This window comes from Lactuca sativa, chromosome 4 (assembly GCF_002870075.4).
Source record: "Lactuca sativa cultivar Salinas chromosome 4, Lsat_Salinas_v11, whole genome shotgun sequence".
NCBI lineage: Eukaryota > Viridiplantae > Streptophyta > Magnoliopsida > Asterales > Asteraceae > Lactuca > Lactuca sativa.
Window position 1 is genome coordinate 182736201 of NC_056626.2, and position 14842 is coordinate 182751042.

The 14842-nt window shown below is 32.0% G+C and overlaps 1 protein-coding gene and 1 non-coding gene across 2 annotated transcripts; one reads left to right on the plus strand and one right to left on the minus strand.

Moving 5' to 3' along the window:
- Window positions 1–295: 295 nt before the first annotated feature.
- LOC111900818 (tRNase Z TRZ3, mitochondrial) lies at window positions 296–6553 on the minus strand. Its single transcript, XM_023896707.3, has 11 exons — window positions 6020–6553; window positions 5851–5940; window positions 5663–5707; window positions 5519–5573; window positions 4987–5420; window positions 4639–4892; window positions 4419–4560; window positions 3627–3668; window positions 3153–3523; window positions 1776–2352; window positions 296–745 (listed from the first exon to the last, which is right to left on the minus strand). Exons 1-11 carry the CDS (start codon window positions 6491–6493, stop codon window positions 428–430), a joined length of 2802 nt encoding a protein of 933 aa, XP_023752475.1. The 5' UTR covers window positions 6494–6553; the 3' UTR covers window positions 296–427.
- An 87-nt stretch (window positions 6554–6640) lies between these two features.
- On the plus strand, window positions 6641–6714 carry TRNAN-GUU (transfer RNA asparagine (anticodon GUU)). Its single transcript has one exon. It is a non-coding gene; the product is annotated as a tRNA-Asn (tRNA).
- The last annotated feature ends 8128 nt before the right edge of the window (window positions 6715–14842 follow it).

A 14842-nucleotide genomic window follows, 5' to 3' on the forward strand; every position in this document is an offset into this window, starting at 1 on the left:
CTAAGCACATCATCACACATTACAAGTAATGACATGTAAGTGTATTGCTATTATTAGTAAAAAAAATAAAGTTTATTTTTACAAGTTTCAAGTTATCATTTATATTATATGTAAGCACATGACTACTATGTGTAAATAAATGTAAGTGTAAGAAATGTGGGTGCAATGATATATTATTGGGTAAAAACCAAAATACATTACTCATTGATTAAAAAAAAAAAGAGTATAATATCCTGCTATTTCTAGCAACTTTGCCCTTAAATGAATTAAAGAAGTATAAAAGACGCCCTCCAACTAAGCAACAAGAAGAAATATTTACACCCACTAAAAAAGAAACTTGACAAATCAGGTCCCTAAACTTTAAGAACAGTTTCCATTCAAGAACATAATCAAGAATCCATAAGAAAAAGTCAGAAGACATTTAAATTCATGCAGCAGCAGTGGCAACATTGTCAACATCATCCGCTTCATCAACAACCATTTCATTCTTAAACAGCAGTTTAAGGTAAGGAAGCACTCTTGGAAGCACATGTAAATCAGCAAAATTTACACTCATCATATCAAAAGCAATGCATGTTTTATGCATATAAGTTTCATCAAAAACGGGTATTTTCGGGTATCTTTGACTAAAATGGGTAAGAATTATCCGATATGCACCCGCACTGTTCCCCACTCCAATCGCCTCTTCGGTTGTACTGTGATTTCTTGCTATCGCCTCCTCCACCAATGCATCCTCAAAAGTTGCCTGATATTTATTAATAACACATTAAACTTTAATATTTCTTCCTAGACAAAGACAAAATTGCAAAAATGGTCCCTGTGGTTTTTCATTTTATGTTGCTAAGGTCCAAACCTTTGAAAAGTTGCGGATTTAGTCCTTTTCAACAAGTTTTGTTCTGGTTTTGGTCCCTTTTCTGTTAACTTTTTTAAAATGACAATTTTACCCTTAGGGACCATTTCTGCAACCAAACTACAAGGACCAAAGTTGCAGATTTGGTCCTTTTCAACAAGTTTTGTTCTCGTTTTGGTCCCTCTTCCGTTAACTTTTTTAAAATGACAATTTTACCATTAGGGACCATTTCTGCAACCAAACTACAAGGACCATTTCTGCATATAATATTTAGGGTTTAGGTCATTTTTGGTCACTTAACTTTTGGTTTTGTGCTCATTTGGTCACTTAACTATTTTTAAGTTTTAAAAGGTCATCAAACTTTTGACTTTTTGCTCATTTAGTCACTTAACTTTTGGTTTGGTCACATTTAGTCACTTAACTTTAGATTTGTGCTCATTTAGTCACCTAAATTTTAAAATTATGCTCATTTAATCACTAAACTTTTTAAAAAATTTAAAAGTTTAGTGACTAAAATGAGCACAATTTTAAAAGTTAGGTGACTAAATATGAACAAACCAAAAGTTAAGTGACTAAATCAGCACAAAGCCAAAAGTTTGATGACCTTTTAAAACTTAAAAAGAGTTAAGTGACCAAATGAGCACAAAACCAAAAGTTAAGTGACCAAAAATGACCTAAACCCTAATATTTATATCCTAATAAATATTACATTATAAGTTAATGGAAAAGGGACCAAAACCACAACAAAAACTTGTTGAAAAGGACCAAATCCGCAACTTCTCAAAGGTTTGGACCTTAGCCACATAAAATGAGAAACCACAGGGACCATTTTTGCAATTTTGTTTTCTTCCTACTTTTTAAATTGTACTTTATAAAACTTGTGATAAGACCTTTGACTTTGAAAAGTCAAACTTTGTTACTTTACCTCATGTATAAGAACCGTTGCTCCTTGAGCAGCTTTGATTAATTCAGGACATGGTCGCGTGTCACCCGAATAAACAATCTTCCACCCGTTTATAATTTCACCATTATTTCCAATTTTACCCCTCCCTTTCAAAACAACACCAAAAGCTTGAGGGCAATGAACAACAGGGAAACTAATGACATCATCTAAACCTGCATCTTTCAGCACTTCCTTCAAGTTGTTGATAATGGGAGACACTAAGGTCATATCCACAGGGCTATTTGGTCTTTTCCATTGACTCTGCATTTGACTTCCTTTTGTAAACAAATTAGAATCTTGAAAAGTGTTTTTTGAGTCTGTTGTATGCCTACAATCAAGAAACTGCATGTCTAAATCCTCGAGTCTTTGATATGCATCAAGAAATCTTTTTAATTGTCGAGGGCCAATGACAATTAATGGATCATGTGGGACCCGTTTTAATAAATCGCGTCTCAAAGCAAGGATTCTTGCTAGACCTGTGTGGTGATCTGCATGGATATGTGAAATCCAAATACATTTTAAACCTTTAACTGCATTATCTGCTCCTTCAATCCCAAATCTGTTGAAATATATTTTTGTTAAAATTAAAACATCAAAAATTTGTGAATTTTAATGTAATATCATAAAAGATTAAAAGACCGTATATTTTGGATTATTTCTGGATTAAACCTCAGCTTTATTTTTTTTCTTTAAATAACCTTGTATTTTTCCATTTTATCGATTTTGCCCTTTTAGCAGGTTTACTGGTAATCTTCCGGTTTTAGACAGTTTTTTTCCGGAAAAAACCTCGACCTTTTTTTTTCCAAAAAAGCCTCACATTTGACAAAAAAAAATTTGGGAAAAATATTTGTTTGGGTTTTTTCGGAAAAAAAATGAAAAGTAAAGTAAAAACAAAGGGCTGTTCGTGAAAAAAAAAAGTAAAAGTCAGAGGGCTTTTTTGGAGAAAAAAAAGTTGGGAGGATTTTTCGGGAAAAAAAAAAGTAAAAATCGGAGGGCTTTTTTGGAGAAAAAAAAAGTTGAGGGTTTTTTCGGAAAAACAAAAATGTAAAAATCTAAGGGCTTTTTTGGAGAAATAAAATGTTGGAAGGGTTTTTTCATAAAAAAAAAAAGTAAAAATCAAGGGGCTTTTTCTGAAAAATAAATAAATAAATAAATATCGGAGGGTTTTTACGGAGGAAAAAAAGTGTTTTGAGGGTTTTTCCGGAAAAACTGTCTAAAATCAGAAGATTACAGGTAAACCTGCTAAAAATGAAAAAATGCAAGGTCTTTTTTGGGGAAAAAATAAAGTAGAGGTTTGATTTGGAAAAAACCCAAAGTATAGGGTCTTTGATGAAATTAACCAAAAGATACATTATTTACCTTCTTTTTAGTTGTCCAAGAGTTCCTTCACCACAATCTAAAAGCACACTACCTTTAGAGAAAAGATTGATGAAGATAGAACTAACATTTCTATATTTAGAAGGTTGAGAAGAACCAGTTCCTAGAAGGACAATTTCGACATTTTCCCGTGTAATATCCTCCAAACAACTTGGAACACCACTTTGACTATTCAACCAAGGTTCTTCTTTAATTGTGTTTTGGTCAACTTTCCAAAGTTGACCAACTTGTTGGGATGCATCAGATATCTCTGGTATTTCCAAAAGTAGGTCATTGATGATCTCAGTGGGACCCACGGTTTTTGGGACATTGGATCTGTCTAACCCTAGCTGTGCTAATGGGCGTAAATGGAACTGTTGCAAAAATAATGTAAAAATCTTGATTTGTTTAAATAAATGATTAGAAACTGTAAAAAGGAAAGAAATTTGTATTGAAATTTGAAACAAGTAAACACACCTTGAGGAGATTTTCAGCAGATATAGTTTTTAAATCAGTATCCTGCAGGTTTAAAACAATGTCAATTATTTTTTTGAGGGATAATTACAAAAATGCCCAAAATGGGTGTTCCTATTTAACAAATTGACCACCTTTTTTTATCCTTTTAACAAAATGACCACGTATTTAATGGGTCAATTACTAAATTTCAATAAATTGTGAATTACTTTTACATACAAAAGGCTGTTAAAAAAAAAAGCTTTAATTTTAATATTTGCAAAATGATATCTTTATTTCACAAAGTAAGTCATTTCACAAGACCTTGTACTTTTTTCATTTTTTCTGATTTGGCCCTTTTAGTCATTTTTTGCCAAAAAAAACCTGTAAAACGTGAGGGTTTTTTCGAGAAAAACTAAAAAAGTTGACTGTTTATTTGGAGGCATTTAAAAGGTTGAGGGTCTTTTTCGGATAAAAAAATACAAAGTTGAGGGCTTTTTCGAAAAAAATGAAAAAATACAAGGTCTTTTTAAAGCAAAAAATAAATTTGAGGTCTAATCCGGAAAAAAACATAAAAATATACAATCTTTTTGAGATATTATCCAACATATGATTTTTTTTCAAAATCTTTTGCGATGGGGGCAATGCAAAAAGCAACATTGCAAAATCCAAAATGCAAAATTGGAGTTCACTTTGTTCAAACTTAAAAGGATCAAAAAGGTATTAACTTTGTTAAATGGGCCATACCCTTTTGGTCATTTTGTGATTTTCCATTAAACTACTGTTATTTAAGATGTCATAAAACTCAAAATATACCTCATTTATGACAGGTGGCATTGAACTTTTTAGGTTTTCAAGAGACCAATAACCAGGAGCTGGAAAGAACTGTGGACATAAATAATTAAGCCGAGCTGCAACTCTTGCACTAGATTGCAGAATTGGGATCTCAACATTCTTCCTGATTATTTTTCTCACATTTTAATTCATCTTTCATAAAAATCAACAATTTGGGGATGAAATTAAGATCAAAACTTACATCTGGTGTCCTGCAATAATGTGCTCTGCTCCATGAAATCTTGACATCCATTTTTGATAATCACTAGAGTTTACAATCAATGCAGGACTTAAATGAATCACACAATTGACCCTTTTGTTAGGTGTTTCACCATAGAAAGTGTCAAGAGCTGATGTGGATAATAATAATTCTTGAAAATGAGATAATGTAGGACAATCTACAAGGAGGACAATGGGCCCAGGGACAGAAGGTCCAAGAACATCATCAGGATGAACCTGATATTGTCAAATTGAATCAACAAGAAAAAAAAATTATTATATAAAGTTCAAGAAAAATCAAAAAGTAAAGAAAGAATGGAAGATGATATACCATGATGTCTTTTAAATCTGATTTCACAGAAATCCCTTCTTGTAATTCGCGATATTTTGGTCCAGGTCTTAGTCCAAGTGATCTGGCTTTTTCTAGGTCGAATTTACCCCTGATTTCGGGTAACTCACAAATATATAAAACAGAAACATCACTAGACTTTAATGAAAAATCATCTTCTTTATGCCCCTGAGTTTCAGGGCAATTTGGTCTTAACAAAATAGCGGATATTTTGACAACTTCATCATCGATAAGCTTGAGTTGATCATGGAGTTTTTCAGGGTTTTTGTCCAATGTACCAAAACATCTGCTGTGAACCATGGCTGCATTTGGAATGAATGATTTCATTGCATCAACTAAATACTTGAAATCTGAAGGTCCCCATACATTTACAGATATACCCTCTTCACCAGTTCCAGCTAATGTCAGAAGAAGACCTGAAATATATTACAGAATTCAAAATTATTGACCATTTTCAACATTATATAAAGCTAATCTTGAAATATAGAGATAAATTCAAGAACTATAAGCAAACCTGGTAGTCCACCAGCGGTTTCAGAGCAGACACGTGAAAGAAATATGTGATCAATCTGAAGTAGAAGAAGCAAGTAATTCCCATTAACGAGATGAATGTAAATGTAGATGTTTTATGTTTATGAATATTTGTGACTAATTTTACCTTTGATAGCTTAATTTTATGCTCTGTACAAAATCGTTGCAACCCCTGATGAAATTATAGAAAAAAAAAAGGTTCAATAAAGGGGTAAACTTTTGATTATTGGCACAAAGAGTTGCAGTTGTATTCCATTCTCTAATCAGTTAAACATTTGACAAAAAGTCATAAAAAAAGTAGATCAAAATACTTACTTCTCCAGCATTGAATATAAATCTCTGTTTGTCGAAGAAGAGCAAAACTGATGGAGATGTGTCTTGAGTATCCATACCGGTTCCTAAAACCTGCGTAATATAATTAGTCCCATTTTCATGTACAAAAGCAAATAGCTTGTAACGATAATGTAGGGTTAACAGCGGATACCTGGACATACGATATTGTATTAACAGGATTAAGTCTTCGAACTTTTAGTTTAAGGTCTTTAGGTCTACTACTTTTATCTCTACCCTCTGCCCTTTTCTTATTAAACCCAGCAGCCATTCCAGCCTTCTTGGGGTCTTCCATTTCAAGCTCCATTTTCTTTGATGATAACCCACTTTCCTCTTTGTTATCACTCTGCTTCAAAGAGCTGGTGTTACCGGTACTGATTCTACGATTGGGATTGAACGATTTGGAATTGTATCTGTGCGGTTTCCTTGACGATGAAAGACAGGTGAAGAAAGGGTAAGAAGAAGAAGAAGAAGAAGAAGAAGATTTGTGGAGTTTAGTGGGAAATTTGTTGTTGAATTTGAGGAGGGAATTGGGTTTGAAAGAAGAGAGAAAGAAAGAGGGATTAGGGTGATTGGTAGCAGTGGAGAAAAGGAGGCGAAGGTTTGTAATTTGGGGCATTGTGTTCATTGCCGGAGCCCTAGAAAAGGGGTTTAACCATCATCCTCTAAACCCCCCCACGCCTCTCCATTAAACAATCCATCGGTTACATGAACAGATCTTCACATTTCAGTTGAAATTGATTTAGTAAGAGAAAAACAAAGCATATAACACCAAGCTGGAATAGCTCAGTTGGTTAGAGCGTGTGGCTGTTAACCACAAGGTCGGAGGTTCGACCCCTCCTTCTAGCGTATTTTTACTTCTTTTGGGCTAGATGTTAACGAAGTTTATCAATATAATTTTTAGGGTAAATAAACCATTAGTAGTTTTCTATAATAATCATTTGTTGAGTAAGGGTTTTATGTTAATGAGGTGGTTGAGTCGGTCGATTATATATATATATATATATATATATATATATATATACCCTAATAAATGAAAATGACTTTGCCACATGTCATTCCCTCATAAAATTAGCCACATGTCATTTGTCATAATTTTAAATATATTTATTTTCCACTTGTCATTACTTTAATTTTCATTTTCAATATATCATTAATTTGGTTTTCATAAATTAAACCTACCATTAATTTCAAATTTTAAATTTTAAATTTCAAATAAATTTACGGTTTAAACCTTTATGTTTAACATTTTGTTATAATTAACCTGTGTACTACACAATAAATACATAATTTTTATTTCTTTATTTTTTGCATGTTTTTTTCTCATAATTTTCACTTATTTCAATTTAAAATTCAAATAAAATTTCTATTTAATCGTTCGTACTTAACATTTTGTTTTAATCAACCCGTATAATATACGGGTCTCACAACTAGTATATATATATATATATATATATATATATATATATATATATATATATATATATATATATATAAATAAGGGTTAATATTATAAAAGCCTTAAATTTTTAACGTGTAATTGGAAAAAGCCTTGATATTTTTTTTTATTATTGTTGTTGCCACAACTTTCTCGTAGAATTATAGCTCACTTAACAGTTTCATGGTTAAGTTGGTTAATTTTTGCAAAATCAGTCCTAAAAAGTTCAAATTTAGTCCCTGAGGTTTGAAAAAAATTACACCACATGTTTTTTTAACTTTATTTTTTGTTTTTTGTATACTTTATTTATTTTCGGTTTTTTATAAATATATGTACATTTTTTATTTTCTTTTTGTATATATATATATATATATATATATATATATATATATATATATATATATATATTACTTATTTTCTTTTTTTAATTTTATTTTTCAACAATTTTTTTAAACCTTTTTACCTTTTGTTTTTTATTTTTTTAGTGTATATATAGAGTATATTAGAGTTTTTTTTTAGGTTTTTTCATATTTCTTTTCCTATTATATTTTATTTTTTCATCTATTTATTTTTTTATTTTTTTTCTTATTTGTTTTCCAATTATTTGTTTTTTTGTTTTTTTGTATTTTTATCTTTTTATTGACATTTTTCAAAAAAAAATATAAAATGTATTAATATATTAGTGTATATTACACAATTTTGATAATTTATAGTTTTTGTAATTGTTTTTTATTTTTATTCAAGTAAATAAAGTAATTATGTTTATATTTGTAATTTCGGTCCAACTTATTTTCTTTTTTTTTCTTTAGTGCTATTATACTTATGTTACGAAAAAGTGAAAATTAAAAAAAAAAATAGTTTGTTTAGTAATTTGTATTGAATTCAAGTTCGTTTACTTGAATCAAAGTAAATAAAAACATTAGAAAAACCATAAATAACTAAAATAGGAAAAAAAAAATAGAAATCAAAATTTGTAATATGAAAAAGCCTTAGAAAAAATATTAGAAAAACCATAAATAACAAAAAAATAAAAAAATAAAAAGGTGAAAAAAATAAAATATAATACGAAAAGAAATATGAAAAAACCTAAAAAAAACTTTAATATACTCTATATATACACTAAAAATAGAAAACAAAAGGTAAAAAGTTTTAAAAAAATTGTTGAAAAATAAAGTTAAAAAATGAAAATAAATAAAGTATATATATAAAAAGAAAATAACAAATGTACATATATTTATAAAAAAACCAAAAATAAATAAAGTATACAAAAAACGAAAAATAAAGTTAACAAACCATGTGGTGTAATTTTTTTCAAACCTCAGAGATTAAATTTGAACTTTTTAGAACTAATTTTGCAAAAAAATTAACCAACTTAACCATAAAACTCGCTAAGTGGGCTAGAGTGATAATTTTACGAGAAAGTTGTGGCCACAGCAGTAATAAATAAATATATATATATATATATATATATATATATATATATATATATATATATATATATATATATATATATATATATATATATCAGGGCTTTTTTTAATTACACATTAAAAATTTAAGGCTTTTATAATATTAACCCTTTACATAACTATTCTTTCTTGTATAACTACTTCTTCTTGTACAGATAACATGAGCTCATGAGATTTTTAATTCCACATTCCGCATGTATCTACGAACTTATTCCTATATTCTACTTAAAAGTTTTTTATTAATATTTTATTTCAAAATTGTGTGATGATGTTAATGTGGTAGTTGAGCCGATCAATATTTGTTGTTATGTTAAGTTGATTTTTGATATTCTAATAATTTTATAAATTTATCACCATTTGCTCTTGAATAATGACATGATGTGGGATTTTTAATTCCACCTTCTACATGGATCTTTGAATATATTACATATTTTGTTTACAATTCATTTATCAATATTCAACATTTGTCTTAGTTGTTAGAGAAACAGGAGGTTTGGTTGAGTTAGGGTGTAGTGGTCGTTGGACCATTGCTGGTATTTTAAGAGTGCAAAACAATGGCATCATGTTCCACCTTTCGGTGGAAAAGTTGATTTTAAGGTAATTTCAAGAAGATACTATATGTCATACCAAAGGGAAGTAGACAAGATACCGTTCATGTATCTCTTGGTTCTTAAAAAATTTGGCACTGTTGTAAGATATTAAAGTTTACTATCAATATGCGATTGTGAGTAGGCTATAATCTGAAACACATGCCTGATGTTCAAGGATTTGTAAAGTGGATATTGAAGATTAGTGATGGTGTCGTATATATGGATAATGATAGGCAAGCAAATGTTGAAATTCTTAAGCACATATTAATTAAAGATGTTTGTGATCCTCTTAAGACAATTGTTGATTTTCTATATCCTTCTTGCTTATAAGAATTACAAAGTACTTAAAGTATCATCTTTTTCCAGCAACGTGCTATTTTGGCACCTATAAATAAAGAAGTAGACGAGATAAATGAGTATATGCCTAATCAGATGTCTGGTGATTCGTAAACATATCTAAGTTCGGCAAATTGTGCAATTTTGAGAAATACAATTCTATGACTGAAACATTGTACTCGCATGTTGTTTTAAACTCCATCAAATTGTCAGGAATACCTAACCATGAATTAAATTTGAAAGTAGGTGCTCTGGTAATGTTGTCGCATAATCTTGATCACTCTTTAGGGCTATATAATGGAACACACATGCATGTAATCAACATAGGAACACACATGATTGAAGCGGAAATCATTTATGGAAATAATATTGGAGCTCAAACATTCATATAGAATATCTGTTTAAATCCATATAATAAACAAATGACATTCAAATTTATCCACAAACAATTCCCTTGGTGCTATGTTTTGTAATGACAATCAATAAAAGCCAAGGTCAATCACTGTCTGGAGTTGGGTTATTCTAGCAAAACCCTTATTCACACATGGATAATTATATGTTGATCTGTCTAAAGTAACAACGAATGAGGGTATAAAGGTGGTAATCATGGATGAAGAAGGGAATATATCAAAGACAATGGATAATGTTGTTTATAAGGAAGTACTTCAAGGTTTATAAATACCATATTGGTCATCAAGATCGGGTTGATGATGTTTGAGTACACTTCACAATATATGGTACATATATATATATATATATATATATATATATATATATATATTTGTGTTTGATATGTTTAGTAATTCCTTGATTTTAATTCTATTGATATGTTTGTATATAGTAGAATTAATTTCAAGATCAATATCATCGACCCTTTGTTCATACGAGCCTATCACCTAGTTGAATTATATAATAGTAAAAAAACACAAATTCTATTGGAAAACTAGCAAGAAGCTAACCAAACAAATGTATTAAGAAACTGTAACACCTGGTTTTAGTGATGTTCTAATTTCGAGACGTCAAGTCGGAATTTTATCAAGTAATGGTGTTAGGCTTCAAATGAATAGGGTTTAGGCCCTTTTCGAATATTGGCAATGTTGGATTGAGTGATTAAATCCATCAATTTTTGCCTTGTAGTAAATGGTAAGATTAGGAAGGTGGATATCTCTCGCTTCTTGCATGAATTAAGGATTTTAGTTAGATATGTTTTTAGTCAAAAGTAACTAGATAAGATTTTAGGGCTCGTCGATGTTTCGCCTTCAAATGAATATGTTTTTGTCCCATAATCTTGGTTCTTGTGAGTATGGGTTACTCCAGACCATTTGAGTGCCTCATTCTGATGTTTTGCGGATATTGAGTCATAAAAATGAGAGCTTGGACACTCTCATCCATCCATACATGAGTTCTTGAGCAATATATAACTTTGTAGACCTAGGTTTTGGTATTGTGCTCTTTATGACCATGTAAATGGATACAGTTAGAGACTTTATCCATTAAGACATTAATTTAGATCAGATTTGGGAGTTTGAGAGTTTGGTTTTCTGTATTAAGTGCTTAATAGAAGTTTTTGGCTTTCTGTATTAAGAGCTTAATAGAAGTTTTTGTTGAAAGGAAGTTTAATTGTGAGCATAGACCTTTCATGGGCTATTTATTTCATGGATTGTTAATTACGGTTTTATTGTGGATATGTTTAGCAAGAGGAAGCTTAATATTGTCAACTCGAGTGGGTGGTTTATCTTGTTTTCAAGATTAAGGTGAGTTTTCCTCATTGTACTCATGGGTCGAAGGCACCACTATTGGCCCACTAGGTTGTGTTATGTATCTTGGTATATAGGATGTTGTTATTGTTGGATTAGGTGTCTAAGCCCATAACTATTTTTGGTGTGTACTTGATTCGATTATGAGCATGGTCCTTTTGGGTTGCCTTCACCATAGCAATTTGATAGGATTAATTATGGAGAAAGAGGTTAATTGTGATTTATTAATATATTATAAGAATAATATTTTAATTGAGAAATCATATTATTTAATTAACATTGATCAGAAATTAATTTGGAATTAATTTAATGATCAAAAGAGATTGATAAAATTGACGGGGATTGATTATGTAAATCAGTAATAGTTATAGTTTAGGCTCATGGACCCCATTGGTATAGGGTGGACGAAATCTTTATGAGAGTCCATAAAGATTTCGTCCAGGCCTTGCTAAATAGGATTCCACATGTTACTTATGGCCTAAGCAAGGGAATTAGGGTTTCCAAGTTGTAAACCCTAAGAGCCTCAACTATAAAAGGAAAATGGTGCGAGAAGTGCAAAAACAAACACTCTGGAAGGGAAGTGACTTGCTTCAAATGTGGAAAGCTTGGACATTACGCCAATGAGTGCATGTTTGACGAGAAGGTTTGTTTCAGATGTAATGAAGAAGGGCATATTTCTATGAACTGCCCAAGGAAAAATGAAGCCGCAAGAGCAATTGCGCCTCCAAAGTCGAAGGCAAGAACATGTCAGCCAATCCTCGACGAAGCAAGTGACGATGCGAGGAATCAAGGATGAGGACCTCATACCGAAGATCAGGATATGAAGTAGTCGTAGTAACATGTGGTGTAGCCTGTTAGCGGCTAGTATAGGTTAAATTTGAACGTTTATGTAATTGTTTCAAGAAGTAATATAAAGATTTGTTTTGTTATCTAACGTGTTAAATGATTATGTGAAATTCTTGACTGATGACTTGGAAAACTGAGAGACAATACTTGGGACGAGTATGAGTAGGTGTGAATGGTAGTAGAGGCCTATACTACGGGAAACACAAAACTTGCACTTGGATCAGGGAAGGTCACAAGGTTACCAAGAAGCTAGTAATTAATTCCGTTTTAGTCATGTCTGTCGTTACCATCGTTTCGGTAATAACTAAAAAGATGATTGTTACTCCGACCCTAGAGGTCATATCGAATCGAGTCCGACTAAGATGAGTATGTTATGTGGTTCAGAGAACCAAGTTCGATGTAGTATCCCACTCAAACTAGGATATTGAAGTATCGCAATCGTTGTTAAAGTAAGAAGCTTGTAGCTAGAAGTACTACATGCTAGAATGTGATATTATCACAATGGAACGCGAAGGAAGGTATATTCCATTCAGAAACACAACTCTAAAATACTTGAGTTTAAGTAGTACATCATACGATGAGAGGTTATTAGAACATGACCCATCAGTCTACTATGGTAATAGAAGGAAAGAACTTATTTTAAGTTTGTTAAGAAGAAGGAGTCTCCAATAAGGATCGAGATTGTGACTTGAAGGTCACAATTGAAAGTTCAACATAGGATAGGGTGTGGGTGCAAGATCGAGCACCGTCTGCAGACAAGAATTCCAAAAGTTAGATACTCATTCGAAGGAAACATAATAGTTATAGCTATTAACTAGGATGAAGAGATAACGTATTGTGACATCCCCATTTTCACGGCCAGAAAAGACTGATTTTGTTTATGCTTTATAAAAATCAGAGTACTTCTTTTATTAAAAATGTTGCGGAATTTGTTCCCAGTAAAACATGATAAATACGTTATTAAAACATTTTCGAAGAAACGTATTTTATTCATTTTAAAACGTTTGGGAAGTCATCGTTAATACAGAAAAATAAGCATAAATAGAACTTACATTTATTTACACTAGTAATCTACATCTCTTTAAATCTCTCAGTGTAATGTGACTTCATATCGACACCTGTGATATAAATAAACTGAGTGGGTCAGGTTGGGAAACCTGGTGAGTACACAGGGTTTTCAACCCACAATAATATAATTATTATGTTTAAACAATCGAACAATCAACCCAATTACCCATCCCCATTATCTTCTTTATTCTTAAGGATCTACCCTAAGAATCAACCATTCCTCGTTCATACATTCCTAAGGATCATCCTAAGGAATCGGCACGAAGTCCATCGTCACCGGGGTTTAGGCACTAAGTCTGCATAGTCACCAAAATTTATACAATAGGCACTAAGTCTGCATAGTCGCCAGGGTTTTGGCACCAAGTCTGCATGATCACCAGGCTCTAGGTATCAAGTCTGCATGATCACCAAGGTTTAGAGTACACCGAGTGAACACATCGTTCAAAACACCTACAGGTTGCGAGCCTGCTAGTGTTCCGCTGGACTATCTAGAATAGTCCGTGGTTGTCATCCATACTCTGCTGAATGACGGGGACATCGTTTGGGAAAAAGGATTCTCACATCGTACACCTCTCACCCATACCTCATTGTCTATATCACCTCTCAACTCATCGCCCAACTCATATTTCATATATTATATCTACCCATGTTTTATTCCAACATTTTCGTAGATATAGAATACATATATAGTTTAAATCATTTAAAACATGTATAAAATCTTTCACCGAGCATAGACAACAAGTAAACAGACAATATGCACACATAGTACGTAGTAAATACTTCATATCTATGTGTAAGTTGAAGGGGACCATGCACTCACCTGAAAGGTGGTGACTCAGCACTCGAACAACGCTTCGATACTCTCAAAACAATTTCCTTCGATAAAACCTAGTATCAATACCACTAGGGTTTAGTCTAACGATAACCGCGACAAATTAATAGTCTGACTATTATTATTATTATTATATAAGCGTTAAATAACACTCAATATAACTTATAATAATAGCCCAAATAATTATTTTAAGGACCTAATAACATTACTATAACTATTTGGAAGCTATATTAAAAATTACGTAAGCGTAGCTCACTTACAGCGAATTTTATCGAAAACCGGAACTTTATTTGGAGCAGCGTTTCGAAACCAAAAGACACTTTTTCTCGGGACTCCGGGAGCCTCGGGGCTTCCTTCGGGAGCTAGGGATTTTATCTAGGGTTTTGGGGCTCAAAATAGGCTAGAGAGAGAAAGAAATCTAGAGAGAGAAAGGAAATGTTGTGAAAAACTCGGAAATCTTCGCAGCCTTTTATAGGCGCTCAGCAGCTCGGACTACGCTGCGCGTTCAGCAGCTACACTGGGCGTAGTTCGGATAGGGTTGCCAGCTCGCACCAGCTGGCTCGCACTTCGGAAGAGGATAAGGACCGAGGATACGCTGGGCGTACCGAACTCCGACGCGGGGCGTAAGGCGAAGCGAGGCG

Coding starts and splice junctions, on each gene's coding strand:
- LOC111900818 (XM_023896707.3), bottom strand. CDS start 6,493: ATGAACACAATGCCCCAAATTACAAACCTTCGCCTCCTTTTCTCCACT. Junction 5,941..6,019: donor ATACAATATCGTATGTCCAG/GTATCCGCTGTT, acceptor TATATTACGCAG/GTTTTAGGAACCGGTATGGA. Junction 2,353..3,152: donor CTTGGACAACTAAAAAGAAG/GTAAATAATGTA, acceptor ATATTTCAACAG/ATTTGGGATTGAAGGAGCAG.